Below are 23,561 nucleotides of genomic sequence, written 5' to 3'. Positions count from 1 at the left end.
TACTCCAGAGATAGAGATAGAAGGATTGCTGTGAATTTAAGGCCAACCTGAGACTACATAGTGAATTCCAAGTAAGCCTGGGCTAGAGCAAGACCCTATCTCAAAAAAACAAAAATAAACAAAAGATTTGAAAGAATTCATCTACAAGCACCTATTTTTTTTAAATGTTCATTATTTAAAAGACCGGGGGTGCGGGGGGGGGGGCGGGAATAGGTGTGAGGACCTCTAGCCACTGCAAATGAATTCCAAACACATACGCCACCTTGTGTATCTGGCTTTACATGGGTACTGGGGAATTGAATCTGGGTCCTTAGGCTTTTAGGCAAGTGCCTTAAGTGCTAAGCCATCTCTCCGGCCCTCAGGCACCTATTTTTGACAGTAAGCTGATTTATTATTTTCAATAAATGAGGGCTGGGAAGGTGTCTTAGTGGTTAAACATGCTTGCTTGCAAAGCCTGACAGCTTGGATTTGATTTTCAATGCCCACGTAAAGGCAGATACGCAACGGGTCACATGTGTCTGGAGTTCCTTTACAACAGCAAGAGGCCCTGGCTGTATTCATACTGACTCTCCATGTGCTATTCCCAACTAAATATTTTTAAAAATATAAATGGCATGTTGCTACTCACACCTATTTCATCCATTTTTTTCATTAAATTTCATAATACATTAAACTTCAGCCAGGGGATTATCCCATTATTGATATTTAATTTCTTTAAAAAAATATTTATTTATTTGAGAGAGAGAGTAAGAGGAATATTGAGAAAGAGAGAATGGGTGCCTCAGCCACTACAAACTTCAGATGCATGAGCCTCCTTGTGCATCTGGCTTTCTGTGGGTACTCGGAAACCAAACCTGGGTCCTTAGGCTTCACAAGCAAGCCCCTTAACCGCTAAGCCATCTCTCCAGCCCCCGATTTTTCTTTTTTCTTTTCGAGGTAGGGTCTCACTCTAGCCCAGGCTGACCTGGAATTCATTACGTAATCTCAGGCTGGCTTCAAACTCACAGCAATCCTCCTACCCTTGCCCCCCGAGTGCGCCACCACGCCCGGCTGATTTTTCATTTCTTAACCAAATTCCCTGACAACCTACTGTGCAAAGACATGTTTGTGGCTCTAACAGAACAGTTAGTCCATAGATCAAATCCTTCACTTAAGTCGGTACTGCAAGTTCTTGTCCCTTAGTGAGAGGCAATGTTCTGTTGTGAAAGCAAAATTACATTCTTTTGCTGGGGCACCTTGATCAGTGAATCACTTTATAAAAAGGTCAGTCATATCAGAATGCTCTCTGGTCCAAGACTTATAAAATCCATTCTACAGGCTGGAGAGATGGCTTAGCGGTTAAGCGCTTGCCTGTGAAGCCTAAGAAAACCCGGGTTCGAGGCTCCATTCTCCAGGACCCACGTTAGCCAGATGCACAAGGGGGCGCATGCATCTGGAGTTCGTTTGCAGTGGCTGGAAGCCCTGGCGCGCCCATTCTCTCTCTCTGCCTTTCTCTGTCCGTCTGTCGCTCTCAAATAAATAAATAAAAATAAACAAAAATTTAAAATCCATTGTACAAGAGAAGGTCTCCCATTCGATTCTGATGCAGTGCGAACCTAAATAGGCGCTAAGATATATTTTCTTTGATTCAGCAAGCCTGTGCCCCTACCATGTGCGTGGCATGTGAAGGACGCACTCTGCGTCTTACACACTCACACACATACACACACACACATACATACACACTGCACAAGGCTGAAATGGACTTGCAAAGACCCAGGTCTTTTCACTCAAGAAACAGTTCGCAGCAATCCCCTAAGTGTCAAAGCGTAAATGCAGCCCACTTCCAAGAAAGAGGAGAACCCAACCCGCTGGGAACGCTGGAGGTGACACTACTACAATTCCCAGCAAACCTCGGTTCCCCTCCACGCAGGCCGGGGCTTGTAGTCCCAGCCCACGACTGCCGGTGGCGCCGAGGCCTTGTGGGAACAAGCTCTTCCCCGTCTCCAGTCGGTGGCGAGGGCCGCGAGTCCGACTGAAGTCTACTCTCAGCTCGCTCTCCACAGCCCATCCTCACCCCAGCGAGCCAACCCGCGGCGCAGGCGGGACACGCCCCGGAAGTGGAGCCGCAGACGAGCCGCAGCGCCCTCCAGCCACTCAGCGCAGAGTGGAGGGGCGTGGCCTACGCGTGTGGGCGTGGCCGTGGCGGAGGGGGCGTGGCTCCCGGCGAGCGGGGGCGGCCGGCGCGGCGTCGTTGCGCTCGGGGCGGGGCCGCGCGTGCTCGCGCGTCTGGGTGTCGGCGGGGACGCGCCCGTGGGGAGAGGCGGCGGCGGCGGCGGCGGCTGCTCGTGGGGGGTGGGGGGGAGGAAGAACCGGGAAGAGGTGGTGGTGGTGGTGTGGGGGGCAGGGAGGGAGGCAGGGCGAGCGGAGAGCGGTGTTCCAGCGGTGGCGGCGGCGGCTTGTCGGACGCACGGACGGTCGGACGGACGGACGGACGGTCGGGGGGGGGGGGGAGGAGGGCGGGGAAGGAGGATGGAGCAAGCTGGGGGTTGGGGTTGGCGCTAGCCACCGCGGCTCGCTTGCTCCTGGAAGTTGTGGTGTCTGGAGCCAGGCCGGTGCCGCCGCCTAGCGCGGTGGGGAGGAGCGAGGGGGTCGGGAGGGAGGGACCGAGGCGGCCGAGCGAGCTGGGGAAGACGGAGCGCGCTCTGCGGGCGGGCCGGCGACCGCAGCCCGGGCGACGCGGGAGGATGGAGCAAGTGGAGATCCTGAGGAAATTCATCCAGAGGGTCCAGGCCATGAAGAGTCCGGATCACAATGGGGAGGACAACTTCGCCCGGGACTTCATGGTGAGTGTCCGCCCTCGCGGTCGCCGCGCCTGCCGGGCTGTCCCCTTCTCCCTCTCTCCCCCTCGGTCCCCGGGGCTGCCGAGCGCTTTGTGTGCGCGGCGGTGAGCACCGGGCGGAGGGCGCGCGCGCTCCGACCCCGAGGGCCCGGTGGTCTGCGGAGCAGCCGCCTTTCTTCTTCCTCTTTCCCCGGGGCTCCGCGGGCCCCCTTCTGCGACCGTCCGTCTGTCTGTCCGTCCGCCCGCCCGCCCGCCCGCGGCGCTTTCGGGGATAGGGACGCCCGGCCGAGCCTGCACCCGGCATCGCCGCCCGCGACCACCTATTGTTTCTCGAGCCGGGAGGCGGAGGCGGATGGGGCGCGGGCGAGGCGCGCCGGGGGGCTGCTTCGCCTTGACACCCGCCGGGTCCGCCCGGCCTTGCCCCTCGCGTCCGGCGGGAGAGCGTGTGGCGACGGACCGACGGACGTGCAGGGCTGTTGAGGTTAGCGAGAACTCGTGGTTTGGGTTGTTGTTTATTTTTTTTTTTTTGGGGGGGTCCCTGAGCCGAAGCCGGCCTCCAAAGTGGATCGAGGTAGGGACTTTAAAACGCTTAGGCTTTTGGGTTCACAGTTACGTGTCGCCCATGCTTTTGCCGAAGGATTGCCCTTAAATTAAGGGATCTTCCTGGTCATTGACCCGAGCTTCATTGACCGGGTCTGGATTCTACTTAGAAGACATTTAAGTCTGGGGTGGTCGTGAGGTCAATAGGACTTTAGGTGGAGAGGTGGGGGCCGTCCTATAGGAAGCGTACTTGGAACTCCTTAGGGGATATTGCCGAAGGCGTAGGGGATGTGACTATCACTTCCTATCCGGGGTGGGGGTGGGGAACTTGGGAACAATAGTCCTGGTGGGGCGGAGGCGTCCATATGGGCCGAAAGCCCTGAACTGGGAGATAACCTCCTCGCCGCCGCCCCCCCCTTTCCGCCCTCTGCTCGGGTAGGCAGACTGGAGAGTGAAGGTAAGGGTTAAAAAGTCTAGTTCGTGGCATTGCTGTACATGCATCACTATGAGAGGGTCAGATCCGAAGGCGTGGGACCAGAAGCCGACTTCCTACATTACCCCCCCTCTCCGCCCCTTTTATTTTTCTGCTGGACAATGTTCCCTCTAGGGTTGTTTCCCGGCTTCGGAGGCGGTGGTTGCGGCTGCTGCTCCTACGGATGTTGCGCAAGACTGGGGCGTTGGAAACCCTGGAGGTCTGGGGAATGGAAAAGGAAGTGGGACTTTAGGAAGTGATTGCTCCTTATCCGAGGAGTCAGGGCTTGGGAGAAATTTTGTTCCCGGACAAGGGACATCTCTAAAGAATTACCACTTGACTCGAATCCCGATTATGAGAAGGATAGGCAGTTCATGCCTGCGAAGATGAATGGACACCAAACATTAGCTAGTGTTTGTTTTACAGTGTGGTGGTTTTTCAAGCTGCAGGTGAAATGACTTGGTATAGTGAAATACTTTTCGTATTTTAAAGAGATTTCTGTCTGGTAAAGCTTTAGCGTTGGAATTGGTAATGACTTGAAAAGGAGACCTTTGGCTTTTCACATTATAGTAGTAATGTTGAGCTCTTGTGATTCCACCCTCCCAGATCTGTAATTCAGCTATCCCTTAAACACTTCCTGTTGATAATTAGACTACATATTTTGGAAAAAAAAAACACTTTTTGATCTGAAAAGGCGGATAGATCATTTGCCCTTCCTGCCTTTGAGAATTTTGATTGTATTATCTTTTGAATGGTGTCATTTACAGTAATTGCATAGAGTCCTCTTTCTACTACTGCGCAGCACAAGAAGACCGATGGTTGTTTAGATAGATGTTCAAAACAAACGGTTTCAGTCCTTCTTCAGTTGTGAAAGCAGAGATAGTGTGATCCTCCGCTGTTTCTTGTTTGATTGCATGTCCTCTTGTTATCCCTGGGCATATTCTGTCAAAGAACATGGTTTGGTAGTGCAGGCCATCAGGACTAGTGCCCAGCCCCTGAACTCCTATACAGGGGAAGGAGCCTGAGGGTTCATGCTTTGGGAATGAGTCAGGGATTCCTATTGGAGATTTCATTTCGCAAGGACCAAATCGGTTTTCCTATAGCTAGGTGATTGTACATTAGAGACGTGATGACTAAAGCTATTCTTTTACAGTGCCTCCTTTTATTTCCTGACTTGATAAGCAGTAGCTATAATTAAGACTGCTGGCAGTTGGTGCTGCTTTTTCCTTTGAGTCCGAAGGCTAGAAAGGAACTGTCCTCTCTCATGGAAACAGAAGTGAAGACCATCTGATAAATTTATTCTTAAATTGTGATGTGGATCAAAAATGCCTTTCAAAACCTTAACATTTCTCACTATTACCACCCTGTTTCTTCAATTCTAAAATCATACTATTTCAAATTTAGAAACTACAGGGTAGTCATTATTAATAACAATCAGAAATGATAATGTTTTACCTGTGAAAAAGCGGATTGAGCATTTGAACTCTGGTCTGATTCCAAGCACAGAACTAATTTCCCCTCCCCACCCCATCCCCTTTTCTCTATGACAAGGTCTCAACTCAGTAGCCTAGTCTGGTCTTAAACTTGATGACTGCCCTTCTGCTCAGCCTACCAAATGGTGGGATTACAGGTGTGAGCTACCCATACCCAGTTTATATTCTGAAGCTGCTGTGTTTTGTTTTCTTAGATTTTGATAAATGCTTTTCCTTTATTACAGCTGCTTTCTAGAAATAATTCAAGGGGCCCATGTCACTAAGTGACTGTTTAATTGCTTAACAGTTGGCTTGTGCTTGAATGTTTTAAGTCCATTCTATTTTCTGTTACATACTGTGATTGGCGTTTGTGCATAAAACCTTTACAGTTTTTAATTGCTTAACACACCTTTACAGTAGTGGAAGTATTAAAAAAATATAAACATCTATGCATGTTTACAAACTCTAGATGCAGGTGCCACCTTGACCTGGCTTTAGCTTTACAGGTACACGCCTTAACCACTAAGCCATCTCTCCAACCCTAAAATATTAAAAAAAAAAAAAAATAGAGATGGGGGCTGGAGAGATGGCTTAGTGGTTAAAGCGCATGCCTGTGAAGCTTAAGGACTCATGTTTAATTCCCCAGTACCCACATAAGCCAGATGCACATGGTGGATTTCGTTTGTAGTGACTGGAGGCCCTGGTGCACCCATTCTCTTTCTGTCTGTCTATCTCTCTCTCTCTCAGAAACTAAAAAAATTACATATATATAGAAATGTATTGGCAGAAAGGGCTTGCCTTGAACTAAACTAGGGAGAATGGAGGGCACCTAACATTTCATGAGGAGTAAGAAGTCTCAGGCCCTGTGTGGTGATGCACACATGTAATCTCAGCATTTAGAAAGCTGAGGCAGGAGGATTATGAATTTGAGACCAGCCTGGAACTGTTTATGTAACTAAACTAATTAAAAAAGGTGTCTTAGTGATTCACTACTGAGTATAGTCCTGTGGCTATGGCTTCTAGATAGTACACTATCACTTAAGTTAGTAGGTACCCTTTAGTATAGAATAAGGAGTAAGAGAAACAAATAGAGGTGAGGAAATAAGAGTGGGGGTAGTTTTAAGGGAAAAGAGGAGAAATTTAGTTTGGGACATGTTAAAAGTTGAGTTGGGGGCTAAAGAGATGGCCTAGTGGTTAGGCGTTTGCCTGCAGAAGCCTAATGACCTGGGTTTGATTCCCCAGTGCTCATTTAAAGCCAGATGCACAAAGTGGCACATGCATCTGGAGTTTGTTTGCAGCACCCTGAGACCCTGGTGAACTCATTCTCTAGGTCTTGCTTCTTTCATTGCTCTCTGCTTTGCAAATAAATAAAAATATTTTAAAAATATTGAGTTGGGCTGGAGAACTGGCTTAGCACTTAAGGCACTTGCCTGCAAAGCCAAAGAACCTCGGTTTGATTCCCCAGGACCCGCATAAGCCAGATGCACAGGGTGGCGCAAGTGTGCGGGGTTCATTTTCAGTGGCTGGGGCCCCATCATGCCCATTCTTTCTGTCTGTCCCTCCCTCCCTCTCTACACACGTGTGTGTGTGTGTGTGTGTGTGTGTGTGTGTGTGTGTGTGTGTGTTTGTCCATGAGGTGTCCAGTGGGAATGTGGAGCTCAAGGTTGCTGACAGGGTGGGGTTCCTAAAGTAGGGAGGTGTCATGAGTTGTAGGAGGGCTGGTGAGCTGATTCACACAAGCATATAGTGACCAGTTTTAGGCTGGGTAGCATCAGTAGTTAAAGGGCAGCCGAGGAGGAGGAAGTATTAGTGATTATTCCTAGGAAGGTGTGGTTAGTGGAGGGACAGAAACCAGAGATGTCAGAGGAGTCTGGGAGACATTCAAGAAAATTGTTACTGGAGTCAAGTAATGCTGGGAGGAAAGGTGAAGTTGAGAAAATCCATTTGACAAGTAGAAGTGCTTTGGCAACTAGCAAAAGCAGTTTAGGATTAGAATATGGAAGGAGCCAGAGCATAGTGGTTTCCAGAGGAAATAGGTGAAATACAGATTGTAGTATAGCTTCTTTCCATTAGTTTAACATTTAGAAACTGGAAGAAAGCCAGGTTACCAGAGAGTTCTTTCTCCTTTGTCTTCTAAGAAAAATGAGAAATAATATATTTTACACTATTTACATATTATTTTCTTTTGTAAGATTATTTAGATGCAAATTGAAAGCCAGGCGTGAAGGCGTATACCTTAAATCCCTAGCACTTGGGAGGTGGAGGTAGGAGGATCGTTGTGAGTTTGAGGCCACCCTGAGACTATTCCGGGTCAGCCTGAGCTAGAGTGAGACCCTACCTCAAAAAACCAAAAAAAAAAAAAAAATTTTTTTAAAGGACCTTTTTTCCTCCTGAGTTAGGATATCACTTTAGTCCAGGCTGGCCTCAAATTTCCCAGGGATCCTCCTACCTCTGCTTCCTGAATGTGGGATTATAGGTGTGTGCCACCATGCCTAGCCAGGGGGCCTAGTCTTTTTTTATTTTTTATTTTTTTTGCAAGTGTGTGTGTGGGGCGGGGGGAGAATGGGCATGCCAGGGCCGCTAGTTGCTGCAAACAAATTCCAAATGCATGTGCCACTTTGTGCAGCTGGCTTTATGTGGGTACTGGGGAATTGAACCCAAGTTGTTAGGTTTTCAAGGCAAGCACCTTAACTGCTGAGCCATCTCTGCAGCCCTGGACCTTGTTTTTTTGAGTAAAGCACTGTAATCTTCAGTGCTGCATTTGGATTTGAAATGTTAGAAACAAAAAGGTAGAGAGGACTGAAGCCTAGAAAGATTTTTGTCTACAGAGGTAAGTATCAAATTTTTAATGTTTATTCAGTATTGTGGCTTACAGGGTCTTTAAGGTTATTAATAACTTTACTGAGATACAATTGCCTGTCATTAAGTTCATTCGGAGCATACAGGTGACTTGTTTTTAGTGTCGCCATAGGGCTGTGGAAGCCCACGATTGTAGAACAGCTTCGTCACCCCAGAAGGAACCCTTCGCAGTCAGTGGTCCTGCCCCTCACTCCAGTCACAGAAGACCATTAATCCATCTCGGCCCAATGGCTTTGTCTCATCTGCTGTGATGGGAACTGAACTCATGACCTTGCACACAAAGTGACCCCAGGCCTAATTTGGAAATTTTATATAAACAGAAACATCATTAATATTTGGTGTTTTGTGAGTGATGCCACTTAACATAATAGGATTTTTTGTTTTTATTTTTTCATTTTTTGCATATGTGTATGGTGTGCGTACGTGTATGTGTGTTCATATATGTAGGCACATGTTTTCAGATTAGACGTACTGGTGGTTTGATTGTAAATGTCTCCCATAACCTCAGGAATCTTTGATTAAGATTATGCTTCCAAAAAAAAAAACAAAAAACCATTGTGCTTCCTTGCTTAAGTCTTCAGCAGGCAGTTCCCTGCAGGAGGAGGTGGGGTGGCTCTTGAGCTGTCTGTTCAGAGTCAGCTCCTGCTGCAGCTGTGGCTGAGTGATGAAGTAAGCCTGAAACAAACCCCTTCCTCCCATAAGCTGCTTCTTGGCTGGGTGTTTGTCCCAGCAGTGAGAAGGTAACTGCAGCGGAGGTGCACATCAGATGTCTTCCTGCGACACTCTCCAGCTTATTTTGTGGAGACAGTCTCTCATTGAACCTAGAGCTCACCAGTTCAGCTAGACAGCGTGGCCAGCCAGCGGCAGGCGTTCTCCCGTCTCCATAGCGGTTAGGAGTGCTGGGCTCTCAGCTCAGGTCCTCGTGCTGTGCATCAATCACTTGGCCCACCGAGACAGCGCAGCCCCTTTTTGGTCTTGTTATGTAGCCCTGGCTGGCCCAGAGCTTGTGGCAATCCTCCTGCGACTTCCCCAGGGCTGGGATTGCAGGGGAGCGCTATCCCACTGTGTGAGCATGTTCTCGACTCAAACATGTTGCAGTGTATGTCTGTTAAGCATAATTCCTTTTCATGACTTAATCTGAGTTCATTTTATATTCTATTTATTCATTTACCTGTTGATGGGTATTTGAGTTAATTCTACTTTTTAGCAACTAGGAGTAAGACTGTTGTGAACATTTTGTATGAATTTTTATGGGGGTATGTTTTTGGTTCTCTAGGAGTGGAATTTCAGAGTGGTAGATACCTGCTTAGCCTGGTGAAGAACTGCCAGGCTTTCATTCAGAACTGCTGTACACTGCAGCATCCCCACCAGGAGTACAAGTGGGTTCCAGTGTCTCTACCTCTTTATCAGTACTTGTTTGTTTTCTGTCTTTGTATTCTTTATTTATTTATTTGAGAGTGACAGACTGACAGAGAGAACGAGGCCGATAGAGATAGATAGAGAATGGGCGCGCCAGGGCCTCCAGCCACTGCAAACGAACTCCAGACGCGTGCGCCCCCTTGTGCATCTGGCTAACGTGGGACCTGGAGAACCGAGCCTCGAACCGGGGTCCTTAGGCTTCACAGGCAAGTGCTTAACCACTAAGCCATCTCTCCAGCCCTCATCAGGTGAATTCTTACGTGGTCCTAGGGCTTGTTCCTTAGACTAGCAAGAGAACTGTTTCTCCCCTCTCCTACACATAGGTGTGTTTAACTGTAGTATCCACTGAAATGGAACTAGCTTGACTTTAGATGTTGTAAATGAGTGTGATTTTTTTATAAATTTTTATTTATTTATTTATTTTGGGTTTTCGAGGTAGGATCTTACTCTAGCCCAGGCTGACCTATGATTTCATTGTGTAATCTCAGGCTGGCTCGAACTCACCGTGATCTTCCTACCTCTGCCTCCCAAGTATTGGGATTAAAGGTGTGCGCCACCATGCCCGGCTTTTATTATTTTATTTTGCGGGGGGGGGGGGGGGGGGGGGAGTGGGTGTGTCAGGGACTTTTAGCCACTGTGAATGAACTCCAGATGTGTGTGCCCTCTTGTGTGTATGTATCATATTGCACACTTGTGTCACTATGCATCTGGCTATGTGGGACCTGGCAATTCAAACATGCATTCTAGCCTGGCATGGAGGCCCATGCCTTTAATCCCAGCACTCTGGAGGCAGAGGTGGAAGGATCGCCATGAGTTCAAGGCCACCCTGAGACTGTACAGTGAATTCCAGGTCAGCCTGGACTAGAGTGAATCTCTACCTTGAAAAAGAAAAAAAAGAAAAGAAAAACCAAACATGCATTCTTAGGGCCTTAACTGCTAAGCTATCTCTTCATCCCAAATGAGTATGCTTTTATTGGTTGTAGCTTCTTCTACATAAATTTGAATCATGTTTCTCTGGACACTGCTTGGTGTGCATTCAGGAATCACTGTAAGTGAACCTATATATATACTGGGTGGGACATAGCCCACTTAGAACACTCTCCCAGAGAATTTTGTGTTTGTGGAATGATTTTAAGCAATAGATGCTTTCTCCTTGCCTCCATTTTCTTGTCTCATCCAGTCCATTCCACATATCATACTCTCCTAAAATATTACTTTGAAATATTGGTATAACCATGCTAGTAAAATCAGGAGACATGAGTTTAATCTCTTTATTACTTCTTAGTTGTATGATTTTTTTTTCATACACATACATAAAAGCATGTTGGAAACATGACTTTATCTTCATTACCAAAAAAAAAAAAAAACATAAGTGGAATGATAGTGCACACCTTTAACCCCAGCACGCAGGAGGCAGAGGTAGGAGGACTGCTGTAAGTTTCTGGCCAGCCTGAGACTACATAGTGAATTTTTTATTTAAAGACTAAGCCAGAGCCAGGTGTGGTGGTGCACTCCTTTAATCCCAACACTCGGGAGGTGGAGGTAGGAGGATGACCATGAGTTTGAGGCCACCCTGAGACTACACAGTGAGTTCCAGGTCAGCCTGGGCTAGAATGAGACCCCTCCTCATAAAAACAAAAACAAAACAAAAAGACTAAGCCTACTCAAAGTTTTGAATCCAAGTTCCATTATTCTTGTAAACTATTTGCATATCTATTTTCTTCCCAATTTTGACTCCTTAATTTCCATTGTCCCCTCCCCCAGCTTTGTTTGTTTGTTTCTGGCTCTTTGAGACAGGTTCTTGCCTCCTTGTCCTGGTTGTCCTCTGACTTGCCTTTGCCTCCTAAGTGCTGGGCCTGCAAGCTTCCACAAGCAGCTTCAGGTCCCTCCAGCTTTATAACCAGATGCCCCAGCCCCCCTCTGCTCCTTTTCGTATGGGATGAAGTGCCTTCAGTGTCACATTACCCTTCCAGTGTCAAAGTCCTGTACTCTGAAGTAAGCGGCTTCTTGTCCTTGAGTGTACTACTAAATGAATGCAGTCTTGTTTATTTATTGAATGTAATTTTTGTCTTAGAACTAGCCTTTATTTATAGATTAGGACTTTAAAGGTCAGAAAAATAAAATTTATATAGGTGGGGTTTTTTGTTTTGTTTTTCTGAGGTAGGGTCTCACTCTAGCCCAGGCTGACCTGGAAGTCACTCAGTAGTCTCAGGGCGGCCTTGAACTCAAAGCAATCCTCTTACTTCGGCCTCCTCAGTAATCGAATTAAAGGTATGCTCCAGTTGTATTCAATGGTTCCTCTTTTCTTTAACCTCCCTCCCTCCCTCCCTCTCTCTCTCCTCCATCCTTCCTTCTTCTCTTTCTTTCTGAGACAGGATCTCACAATCTTCCTGCCTCAGATTCCCAAGTGCTGGGATTATAGGTCTGCACCTTCACACCTAGAAAATGTTAAAACAAAACAAAACAAAAAATAAAAGAACATGACCCTGAAACTGGAGAATGTAGCTCCTTTGGTAGAGTGCCTGTCAAGCATGCACAGAGCCCTGGGTTTGATCACTAGCACCACAGAGAGTAGGTGTGCAGGTGCAAGTCTAATCGCAGCCCTCGGGAGGTGGAGGCATGGTGATAAGGACTTCCAAGGTATCCTCGGCTACATAGTGAGCCGAGGCTAGCCTGGGCTCTGTAGGACCCTAAGGGAGGGGGTGACAGAGATAGAAAGAGAAATGAATTAGCAAAAACAGGGTAGAGCACAGGCCTCAAGGTGATCCAGAGCCCTTATATGACATCCCCCCCCCCAAGAATGTGACTGTCCTGTTAACTTGAAGTATAGAACCAAAAGTGCACTTCATTCTTACTTTCTTTGATAAGTATTTTAATCTAGCTTATTTTAAAGCACTTGTTGCCCACTATGAACTTTGACTTCTATACCCTGACTCCAGCCCAGGTATCTATTGAGATTTATAAGGCCCACCATGTTGTAGACACTTGTTGGCTTTTGAAAATACTTAACAGATTTGTCAGAAACAGGAGTGTTTTCCTGGGGTTAGGTTATGGTCTTCAGGGAGATCTGTAAAGGTTTGTAGCTTAGATTCCCAAGGGCTTAGGTCCCCATAATACTAGAGCATGTAGATTGCTAGAAAAATAATAAGCTTTGGAGTTATACAAGCATTGGTTTCTTATCTAGTCTATGATTGTAAATAGGTTCTCTAGGGAGATTAAGGATGTAGTACCCACCTGGAAGACCAAGATATGTATATAAAGTGTCCATGTATTATCACTTAGAATGTTGTCAGGGATAATTGAAGATTTTGTATTATTCCAATGAGAATGTGTTCAAGATTTAAATGAAGGAGTAAGGGGGGGCTGGAGAGATATCTTAGTGGTTAAAGGCACTTGCTTACTAAGACTAAAGGCTGGAGTTCAGCTCCCCACTACCCACATGTAAAGCCAGATGCACAAAGTGGCACTTGTGCCTGGAGTTCTTTTGAAGTGGGTGGTATGAGGTCCTAGCGCACCCATTCTCTCTCTGTGTGCTTGCAAATAAATAAAGAAAAATACATTTTAAATGAGGGAATAGGGAAATAGTAAATCTTTCTAAATCAAGGAATTTCAGCAAAGAGACTATATTTAAGCTGATTGTTGAAGGAGTATGTCAGATGAACTAGGTGTTTAAAAGACATGGAAGATGCAGACAAGAAGCAGCACTTTGAGACTTTCTAAGGACTGGAGGTTTTAGATGAAAGGAACAGGATAACTATAAGATAAATATCCAAATAATAGTTCTTAAAGGAAGGCCAACTTTAAATGCTCTTTGAGTTGAATGAAATTGACTTTGGGCCAGTAATGTTTTGATGTCCTATCATTGTGACATAGTTTAATTTTACAATGGGACCTTTTAATTTTTATTTTTAGAGAGAGAATTGGTGTGCCAGGGCCTCGGCCACTGAGATCAAACTCCAGATGTTGTGTCACCTAGCGGGCATGTGCAACCTTGTGGTGCTTGCCTCACATTTGTGTCTGGCTTACATGGGATCTGGAGAGTTGAACATGGGTTCTTAGGCTTCGCAGGCAAGCATCTTAACTGCCAAACCATCTCTCTAGCCTTTTTTTTTTTTGGCTTTTCAAGATAAGACCTCACTCTGGCCCAGGCTGACCTTGAATTAACTTTAAGTCTCAGGGTAACCTTGAACTCACTGCATCCTCTTACCTTTGCCTCCTGAGTGCTGGATTATAGACATGCACCATTATACCCAGTTTTATCATTGGTCTTAAGTCTGGTGATTTTACATTATCTTGGATACATGAAGTAGTATTTTCTTTGTTTACAAGGTTTTTAGACAGCAAGATCAATGTTTTTTGATTTGTAGGACAGGAACTTAGCTCAGTGGGAGAGTGACTGGGGTTGGATCCTCCTCCAGCACTAAGATAGAGGAAAAGTTTCATTTTCCTTTTAGTTTTGAGCGCTGGGGGTTCTGCTCAGAGCTTCTTGAGTGATAAACTGATCCACCCCTGGAGCTGTACCTTGGAGCCACTAGCTCAGTGCTTCTTAACGCCTTCTGTCCGATATTTGCCCCATTAAATACATTTGGGGCTGGAGAATTGGCTCGACAGTTGAAGGCTCTTGCAAAGCCTGGTGGCCCAGGTTTGAATTCACAGTAGCCAACAGAAAGCCAGATGCACAAAGTGGCGCATGCATGTGGAGTGTGTTTGCAGTGGCAGGAGGCCCTGGTGCACTCTTCTCCCCCCAGCCACCCCTTCATACACACACACTTGCTCTCTTTCTGGTGACAAATAAGTAAATAAAATAAATTACATTTGGGCTGGAGAGATGGCTTAGCGGTTAAGTGCTTGCCTGTGAAGCCTAAGGACCCCGGTTCGAGGCTTGGTTCCCCAGATCCCATGTTAGCCAGATGCACAAGGGGGCGCACACGTCTGGAGTTCGTTTGCAGAGGCTGGAAGCCCTGGCGCGCCCATTCTCTCTCTCTCCCTCTATCTGTCTTTCTCTCTATGTCTGTCGCTCTCAAATAAATAAATAAATAATTTTTAAAAATTACATTTAAATAGTCTTTAGGGCCTAGGCAGCATATTTATAACGGTAAGTCTCTTGCTTAGCTTTGATCCTGCAGGAATTTGAGTTTTTCATTGCAGGACTCTGAAGAAGTTTTTTGGTTTTTGTTTTAATTTAGTTATTTGCAAGTACACAGAGAGAGAGAGCACGCGAGCGAGTGAGCACGGGCGCATCAGGGCCTCCAGCCACTGCAAAGGAATGCCAGATGTATTAGTTGCTTTGTGCATGAGACTTTACATGGGTACCAGGGAATTGAACTCAGTTTGTTGGGCTTTTATAAATGCCTTAACTGCTAAGCCATCTCTAGCCCTTGAAGAAGTATTTTGGTTTTTCGAGGTAGGGTTTCACTCTAGCCTAGGCTGACCTGGAATTCACTATGTAGTCTCAGGGTGGCCTTGAACTCTCAGCAGTCCTCCTACCTGTGCCTCCCGAGTGCTGGGATTAAAGGCGTGCGCCACCACTCCCGGCTTGAAGAAGTTTTAAGATTGCATTTGTGTTGAGAACTCAAGTGAGGAGGGAAAGATCTACATTGTACATATCAGAAACATGGACGATGTCTTCTCCAGATCTTCTCTCCTTTATCTCTGTGGATGATGGTTTTTCTTCAGGAATCACACACTCTAATGTTAGAATACTGAAACTGTAAAAACTGAGCTTGTTTCAGATCTTAAAAGGTATTAGAGCTGGATTTGACCTAAGTCATGAAGGAGAGTAGATGGACACCATGCTGCTCAGGCTAACCTGTGCTTTCTGAAGGAAATATTAATAAAGCCAAAAAAGTGGAGCAAATATCTTGAAATTTTCAAAACAGCTTTCTGGTTGGGTACAGTCTGCTTATAAACTAGGTAGTTTAAAAAAATATGAGAACAATCCATTACCTCGGTGACTCGTTCCCCAGCCTTTGCGCATTGCTGTCCTTCTATGTTTCTCCATTTCTTTGTGTAGAGGCTGTTGAGCTGCTTGTCTTTCCTTTTCTCTACTCCTTGGCTTTCCTCATTTCTTCAGTTTGACTTCTACTATTTTGACTGCAAGCGCTGAACACAAACATCCTTTAGAGTAGTCTAACCTGTCTTGTTTACCTTTGCTGACTATAAAGGAAGAGCTCCGAATGACGAGCATTGTTATGTCTCACTGTCCTGTTTCTCAGAATCAACTTGCCAGAGAGGTAGGTAGTCTACGAATGTGTGGAGTTCTGTAGTGAAGGGCGTGGGGTTGGCTAAGGTGAGAGCTTACTCACAGTACGTGGACAGAAGGATCTTTGCTTAGAGAAAGGGAGGTATCAGTATCCTTGGCTAAGGACTCCTTGCCCCATGGAGTGTAGGGCGGAACTAGACTGGACTAGCGTATTTTAAGGTTTCACCCCTGTGATGATCAGCTTTCTTTTGCTGGAACTCATACTTGATAGTCACCTTCTAAAGAGAAAAGTTGTATTTTGGAGTTTTGATTTGGTTTTGTGGCATTGAGATTTGACCCTACCTAGGTCCTTGTGTATGCTGGTTAAGTGCTGTAGCAATGAGCTATTCCCAGCTCTTTTTAAAAAAAACTTTATTGACAGTTTCCATACATATAGACAATATACCATGATCATACTCCACCTCCTCCCAAATCCCTGATCCACTGAGTCCCTTCTCTCCTATTTTGATGTTATACTATGTCCCCCTTACCAGGCAGGTCTTGTGTAGGTAGTAGTGTCAGCCACTGTGGAGGTCATGAGTATTTGTGTCTGGAAGGCAGCATTGTGAACAGTCCTCCCTTCCTTTACCCAGCCCTTTTTTACTTTTTGTTTTTGGTACAGGGTCTTGAACTTGGATCTCCCTGCCTCTGCTCCCAAGTAGCTAGAATTACAGCCTATGCCATTAGGCCTGGCAAAAAGTAGTTGTATTTAATGGCTAAGACAAAAAGAGAGGGAGGTCAATCCCATGATTCCAGTTGAGGATTCTCCCCAGATAACTCAGTGACCTCTTACTAGACCCCTTCTTCTAAAAATCTGTACATTTCCCAGTAGTTCAGTGTTGTAGTGGTTGCATTTGAGTTACATAGAATGGGTCTAAGGGGGGAGGGGCTGAAGAGGTGGCTTAGTAGTTAAGGTGCTTACCTGCAAAGCCTAAGAACTCATGTTCATCTCCAGCTCCCTTGTAAGCCACATGCACCATGACACGAGCGTGCAGTGTCACACATGTGCACAAGGGGGCCTCTAGCCACTGCAAACGAACTCCAGGTGAATGTACCACTTTCTGCATCTGACTTTATATACTGGGGAATTGAACTCTGGTCATTAGGCATTGTAGGCAAGCGCCTTAACCACCGAGCAATCTCTCTAGCTCATATATCTATATCTATCTATCTATCTATCTATATTTGTTTTGTTTTGTTTTTCGAGGTAGGATCACACTCCGGCCCAGGCTGACCTGGAATTCCCTATGTAGTCTCAGGGTGGCCTCGAACTCATGGTGATCCTCCTACCTCTGCCTCCCCGAGTGCTGGGATTAAAGGCGTGAGTCACCACGCCCGGTTCTAATAATGTTTTATAAGAGATAGCTTTTCTAAAATATTGAATGTAAAGACTGACACTTTAAAAAAACTCTTTAGTATTTGCCCTCATAGAAGGTGACTGGGTTCTTACCTGTTGATTCAGTATGTTGCTCTGTCTTTTTACTGCTTGATCTGATCTGGCTTCAATCAGACACTAAATTGGGAAAGGAGGGACTTACTATTCTTTAAACATACTGGTCTTTATTTTGAATGGATTTTCTTTCATCTGTACATAATTTTTGAATATTACGTAGCTGTTACTGGGAACATCTGGTTCAGTGAGGTCACTGTAGACTTCCAGATGTTGCACATTTTATTTATAATGCCAAATAATCCTGTATACTAATAGTATTACCTGTCTCCTTGGAAAGTAATTGCATATTGGCAAGCTGTTAAGCTTGTTGTGATGAATTCAGGTTGTTTTTTTTTTCCTTAACATTTTTGTTTTTTTCATTGGCAACTCTAGTAATGTCATTTATTTCACTTGAAGTGATTAGCTTATTACTTTTGATTTTCCACAAAATAGGGCAGAGGGTTAACTGTGGTAAAGCAATAGTTTAAATAGGCATGAGGCTACAGAAGAAGGAAAAGAGAGCTGGGCGTGGTGGCGCACATCTTTAATCCCAGCACCTGGGAGGCAGAGGTAGGAGGATCACTGAGTTCAAGGCCACCCTGAGACTACATAGTGAATTCCAGGTCAGCCTGAGCTACAGTGAGACCCTACCTTGAGAAACAAAACAAAACAAAAAAAGGAGGAGGAGGAGGAAAAGAGAATGTCTGTCAATACCAAGTTGTGTTTGCAAGTAAATTGTTGCACAAGAACCTTTTCCTCCTAGAGACAAAACTACTGTCTTTGTTATAAAGCAGAAGGGTTTTGTATATATTTCCCTTTTTGTTAGAAATACTATTTAAAAGCTATAAGCCCCTGGGTCAAGAAAATTGGTAACTTTTACAACTTTCTCAAAGATGTTTCTGAGAACAACTGGCTCCCTGCCCCTTCCCAAAGTGTATACTTAGATTGAACTTGGGATTCTTCTGCCTCGGCAGTAGTTCCCTGTTTTTTATTTATTATTTGTTTACTCAATCTCTTTAAAAATTTTTTTGGTTTTTCCAGATAGGGTCTCACTGTAGCCCAGGCTGACCTGGAATTCACTGTGTAGTCTCTGGTGGCCTCGAACTCATGGCGATCCTCCTACCTCTGCCTCCTGAGTGCTGGCCACCATGCCTGGTTAAAATCATTTCATTCACTCATTATTTATAAAATTATCCTAGGCCCTCATGGTGTTTACAGTCTATTGACAGTTCACAGTAACCTAATCAAGTAAATGTATGTTCAGTGTGTCACATGTGGCTTGATAGCCATGTTTGGGAAGGCGGCTGGACAGCCTGTATGGCTGGGATGACTGGGGCTGCTTGAATGTTCTCCACATTCGTTATTCTCTGGCAGGCTAGTCCAGGCACAAGTTGTGGAAAAGCAAGGGGAAAGGTCCACGTAAGAACTGTCTACACTTAAAGACTGGGACACTGTCACTTCCGTTGCATTCTGTTGGTCAGTATAAGTTACAATAATTTAAAGGGGTAGGAAAATACAAACACTTAAGAAGATTGGAAGTAGTTGGGAGAGAGAAATAAGAGTCCTTCAACATAAAGATGCTGAAAGAATTCCCAAGAAGCCAGTGTGCTTAAGCAGAACAGAATGTAGGGAAAAGAGCAATGGGGAGCAACGGGCTTGAGAGCTGTGCTTGACTGGCTAGGTTATTGTATAAGGACTTGGGTTGTACTGTGAGGCAAGAACCCTTTGAGTGTTGTTCCGCGTTACATTATCTTTCCGACTTAAAATTATTTATTTATTTATTTGAGAGAGAGAATGGGCTTGCCAGGACCTCCAGATACTGCAAACAAACTCCAGACACGTGACACCTGTGCATCTGGCTTACGTGGGTTCTGGGGAAGTGAACCTGGGTTCTTTGGGTTTGCAGGGAGATGCCTTAACCACTAAGCTATCTCTCCAGCCCTCTTACTGGCTTTTTAAAACTGGGATCATTCTGGATGTTCAGTGAAGAGTAGACTACAGAGAGGTTTGGACAGAAGCAGAGACTAATTGGGAAACCATTTCAGTAGCTTAAGCAGAGAGCCAGATGACACAAGCAGTGGGTGTGGAGGAATTTGGGAGGTAGTTCACAGGTACTGTTACCAAGACTTGATAATAATGGAGGGTAAGAACAAACTTACTTTAGTCAGTCTGGACACTGAAATGTTAGAGAATCCCAGCAGTTGAAACACTGAGGCAGGAGAATTGCAAATTAAAGGCCAGCCTGGACCATATAAAATGTTAGGGACTGAGGGGGCCTGGCTCAGCGGGTAAAGGTGCTTGTTTGCAAAGTCTTCCAGCCCAGGTTCAATTCCCATTTACCCACGTAAAGCCAGATGCACAAAATAGTGCATACATCTGACAAGATGCCCTGGCTTGTGCAACACACACACACACACATTTTCTCTCTCTCTCTAAAACTTTTTTTAAAATAAAAACATTTATAAACATGTTACTGAGATAGGGAATACTAAAGGAAATAACGGTTTGAGAAATCAAATAATTTTAAAGGTTTTTTATGTTGTGCTATCTAGAAGATAGTTGAAGGGGATACTCTCAGGGGCAAGTAATAAATTTTATCTCATTCATCTGGGTGTCAAGGTTGACCCTGTAGACCCAATATTTGTGATCATAGGGGTGATGGAAAATGAGATTTCTGAGATACTACTGGGGAAACACAAAACTGATCAAAATGCTGAGAAGTTACAGTGTTGTGTCCAGCACTAAGTGAGGTATCCTATCACATCCCCCAAGGCCCAGGGACCCTGGCGGGAAGAGGTGTCAGAAAGACTATGCAGAGCATTGAGCTGGGCTGGTGGCACGTACCTTTAATCCCAGCACTTGGGAAGCAGAGGTAGGAGGATCGCTCTGATTTCCAGGCCACCCAGAGAATACATAATGAGTTCCAGGTCAGCCTGAACTAGAGTGAGACCCTACCCTTAAAAAAAAGAATATGCAGACCAGTGGAAGGGGAGGTGTGCTTTGGCCTTTGCATTCATAACCATACGCTCGTTGTCACTGTCTACACGAGGCCTGCGAGATGGGGCAATGGCATCCGAATAGAACAGGGACTAGACGGAGAGAAAGATGTTTGATGGAGAGAGGATTGTATATATGTATGGAGGTTTTCAGCAGAAAGTTAACAACAAAAAATGCATACTGAGACTAAGAAGAGAGCAGAATGTCACTGGCATAACTATTCCAGTTATAAGTCTGGCCTGGTGGCACATTCTGTAATTCCAGCACTTTGGAGCTGGAGGCAGGAAGTTAGTGGAATGTCATCTCACCGTAGCTCAGGCTGTCCTGGAATTAACTATGTAGTCTCAGGGTGGCCTCGAATTTAACAGCAATTCTCCTACTGGGTGCTGGGATTAAAGGTGTGTGCCACCATACCCAGCTTGAATTGAATATATATTATATTTGCGGGGGGGGGGGGCGGTGTTTCAAGGTATGGTCTCACTCTATCTAGCTCAGGCTTACCTGGAATTTACATTCACTCTGTAGTCCCAGGGTGGCCTCGAGCTCACTGTGAACCTCCTACCTCTGCCTCCTGGGTGTGGGATTAAAGGCCTGTGCCCCCACACCTGGCTTGGATTTTTTGAGGTAGGGTCTCACTGTGGCCCTGGAATTAACTCAGGCTGACCTGGAATTAACTATGGAGTCTCAGGGTGCCCTCAAACTCACGGCAGTCCTCCTACCTCTGCCTCCCGAGTGCTAGAATTAAAGGCATGCATGCACCACTATGCCCAGCTTGAATATTTTTAAAATATTTTTTAAAATTTTATTTATTTGAATATGTTTTTAAGCATAGTTGTGAGCATACATTTACGATCAAGAGAGGCTGACAAGCAGTTATTTAACTTTAGGATACACATAGATTTTGTTAACATTTCTGTTGGCTGTCAGCTGTCAGAATCATACTTAAAGGTACTTAAATATGTATATGAGTGAAACCTGTTAGTGCCCCTGATCTGTTATTTTTTTCAGTTTTCAGCACTTGAACATTTATTTATTTATGTATTTATTTGTTTGTTTGTTTGTTTGTTTGTTTGTTTAAGGACAAACTGACCCAGAGCTCACTCTGTAGCCCAGGCTGGCTTAGAGCCCACAGTGATCCTTCTAGCTTAGCCTCCTGAGGGCTGGGATGTGGCTAACATGACCATTTTTAATCAAAAGAGGATGGCTGCACTGCAGGCACCAATCAGATCCTTTCTGTTCATGTGCCTTTGCTACTGTACTACTTCCTGTGTGTGTTGCTAAATAATGTGACACACTCCTATGTTTTTGAAGTCTATAATTATAATTAATGTAAATATAAAGTAGTCTGCTTTTAGCTTACTAAAATTACAAAAACATATTAAATGGTTACCTCCATTCTCATGTAGTTGGAATGAGTTGGGAATGAATGTATTATAAATTTATCTGTAAGTACTTTCATTGAATCCCACAAATTTTGATGAAGTTGTGTTTTATTTTCATCCAGTTAAAGTGTTTTTGTTTTTGATTTTTTGAGGTAGGGTTTCACTGTAGTCCAGGCTGACCTGGAATTCACTCTGTAGTCTCAGTCTGGCCTCAAACTCATGGCGATCCTCCTACCTTTGCCTCCCAAATGCTGGGATTAAAGGCGTGCACCACCATGCCATGCCTAGCAAGTGTTGTTGTTTTTTTAAGAGAGAATTGGCATGCCAGGGCCTCTAGCCACTGCAGTCAAACTCCAAACGCGTGCATGCACAACCTTGCACATGTGTCACCCTGTGTGTCTGACCTATGTGGGATCTGGGGAGTTGAACATGGGTCCTTAGGCTTCACAGGTAAGCCATCTCTCCAGTCCTATTTAGGTGTTTGTTTGTTTTGAGACAAGGTCTTTCTATGCAAGTCACCTCCTGCCTCAGCCTCCCAGTGCTAGAATTAGACATAGGCTACCATGGTTACCAATTTAAACTTAAATTTCTCTTGAGATTTCTTATTTGCCTTGTGTGTTGCTATTTATTTAGTGTAGTGCTAGAGTGTGCCCAGAGCCTTATGGATGCTAAGAGCTGGTACTGAGTAGTACCACTGAGCCACACGTCCACTCTCCTTCCCATATATTTAGAAGTCTGTTGTTATTTTGAGATTTTTCTATCTTTCAGTGATTGGTTTGTAGTTTAATTCCATTGTGATCTAAACAGATGTTGGAAAGCACCATTCTTTTAAATTTGTCACTTGTGATTTATGGCCTGTTAGTGGTCTGTACTGGCGATGGGAGTTTGAGAGGAGTATGTATTCTGTGGTTGTTGATGAAATAATCTGTAGATGCCCATTCTACCCAGTGGATTGTTGGTGGTGGTGAGCTGAACTGTGTACTTACTGATTTTCTGCAGCTTGCTGCCTATTTCTGATGACCTGTAATATTGAACTCTAGTATATTTTCCTTCCATTTCTGTTAGTTTGTCTTTGTATGTCTTGATGAATTGTGTTAGGCACATACATATTAAAGATACTACATCTTAGTGAATTGTTCCCTTTGTTAATTTTGTTACCCCTTTATCATTTTACATGCTGTGGAGTTTGATTTATGCCAACATAACTTTGGTTTTTCAAATCAGGTCTTGTAGCCCAGGCTGACCTGGAATTCACTCTCAGGGTGTCCTCAAACTCATGGCAATCCTTCTACCTCTAAAGGCATTCACCACAACGCTTGGATGACGTTCTTCTCCTTTCTTTTCTTTTTTGGCTTTTTCAAGGTAGGGTCTCACTTAGGCTCAGGCTGACCTGGAATTTACTTTGTGGTCTCAGGTTGGCATCAAACTCATGGCGATACTCCTACCTCTGCCTCCTAAGTGCTGGAATTAAAGGTGGGTACCACCACAGCCAGCCCTTTAAAAAAAAAAATATTTGCAAGGAGAGAAAAAGAGAAAGAATGAGTGGGTGGGCCAGGGTCCCTTGCCATTGCAAATGAACACCAGCTGCATATGACACTTGGTGCATTTGGCTTTATGTGGGTACTGGGAAAATAAACCTGGGCCACCAGGCTTTGCAAGCAAGCACATTTAACCAGGAAACCATCTCCCCAGTTCCATGACTCCTTTCTTGACTCATGTTAACATGATAGGTCTTTCTGTGTCTATTTGCTTCCTGGCTTCTTTATTTATTGAGACAAGATTTCTCTGTGTGGCCCGTGCTAGCCTCAAACTCAATCTACTCTTCAGAACATCTTTTTGCTTTAAATTTTTTTTTGTTCATTTTTTATTTATCTATTTGACAGCAACAGACACAGAGAGAAAGGCAGAGATTGAGAGAGAGAATGG

General features: G+C 45.0%; 1 protein-coding gene across 1 annotated transcript in view; it reads left to right on the top strand.

The window, feature by feature from the left end:
* Nucleotides 1-2,659: 2,659 nt before the first annotated feature.
* The window catches only part of Ptpn12 (protein tyrosine phosphatase non-receptor type 12), an 87,430-nt gene continuing 66,528 nt past the window's right edge, over nt 2,660-23,561 (top strand). The window contains exon 1 of the mRNA XM_004652893.2: nt 2,660-2,825. Within this exon, the coding sequence (XP_004652950.2) occupies nt 2,727-2,825 (99 nt within the window). The 5' untranslated portion in view covers nt 2,660-2,726. The remainder of the gene's footprint in view (nt 2,826-23,561) is intronic.

The sequence above is a fragment of the Jaculus jaculus genome, chromosome 16 (assembly GCF_020740685.1).
Source record: "Jaculus jaculus isolate mJacJac1 chromosome 16, mJacJac1.mat.Y.cur, whole genome shotgun sequence".
Classification (NCBI taxonomy): domain Eukaryota; kingdom Metazoa; phylum Chordata; class Mammalia; order Rodentia; family Dipodidae; genus Jaculus; species Jaculus jaculus.
This window is presented reverse-complemented; position numbering and strand designations above follow the sequence as displayed.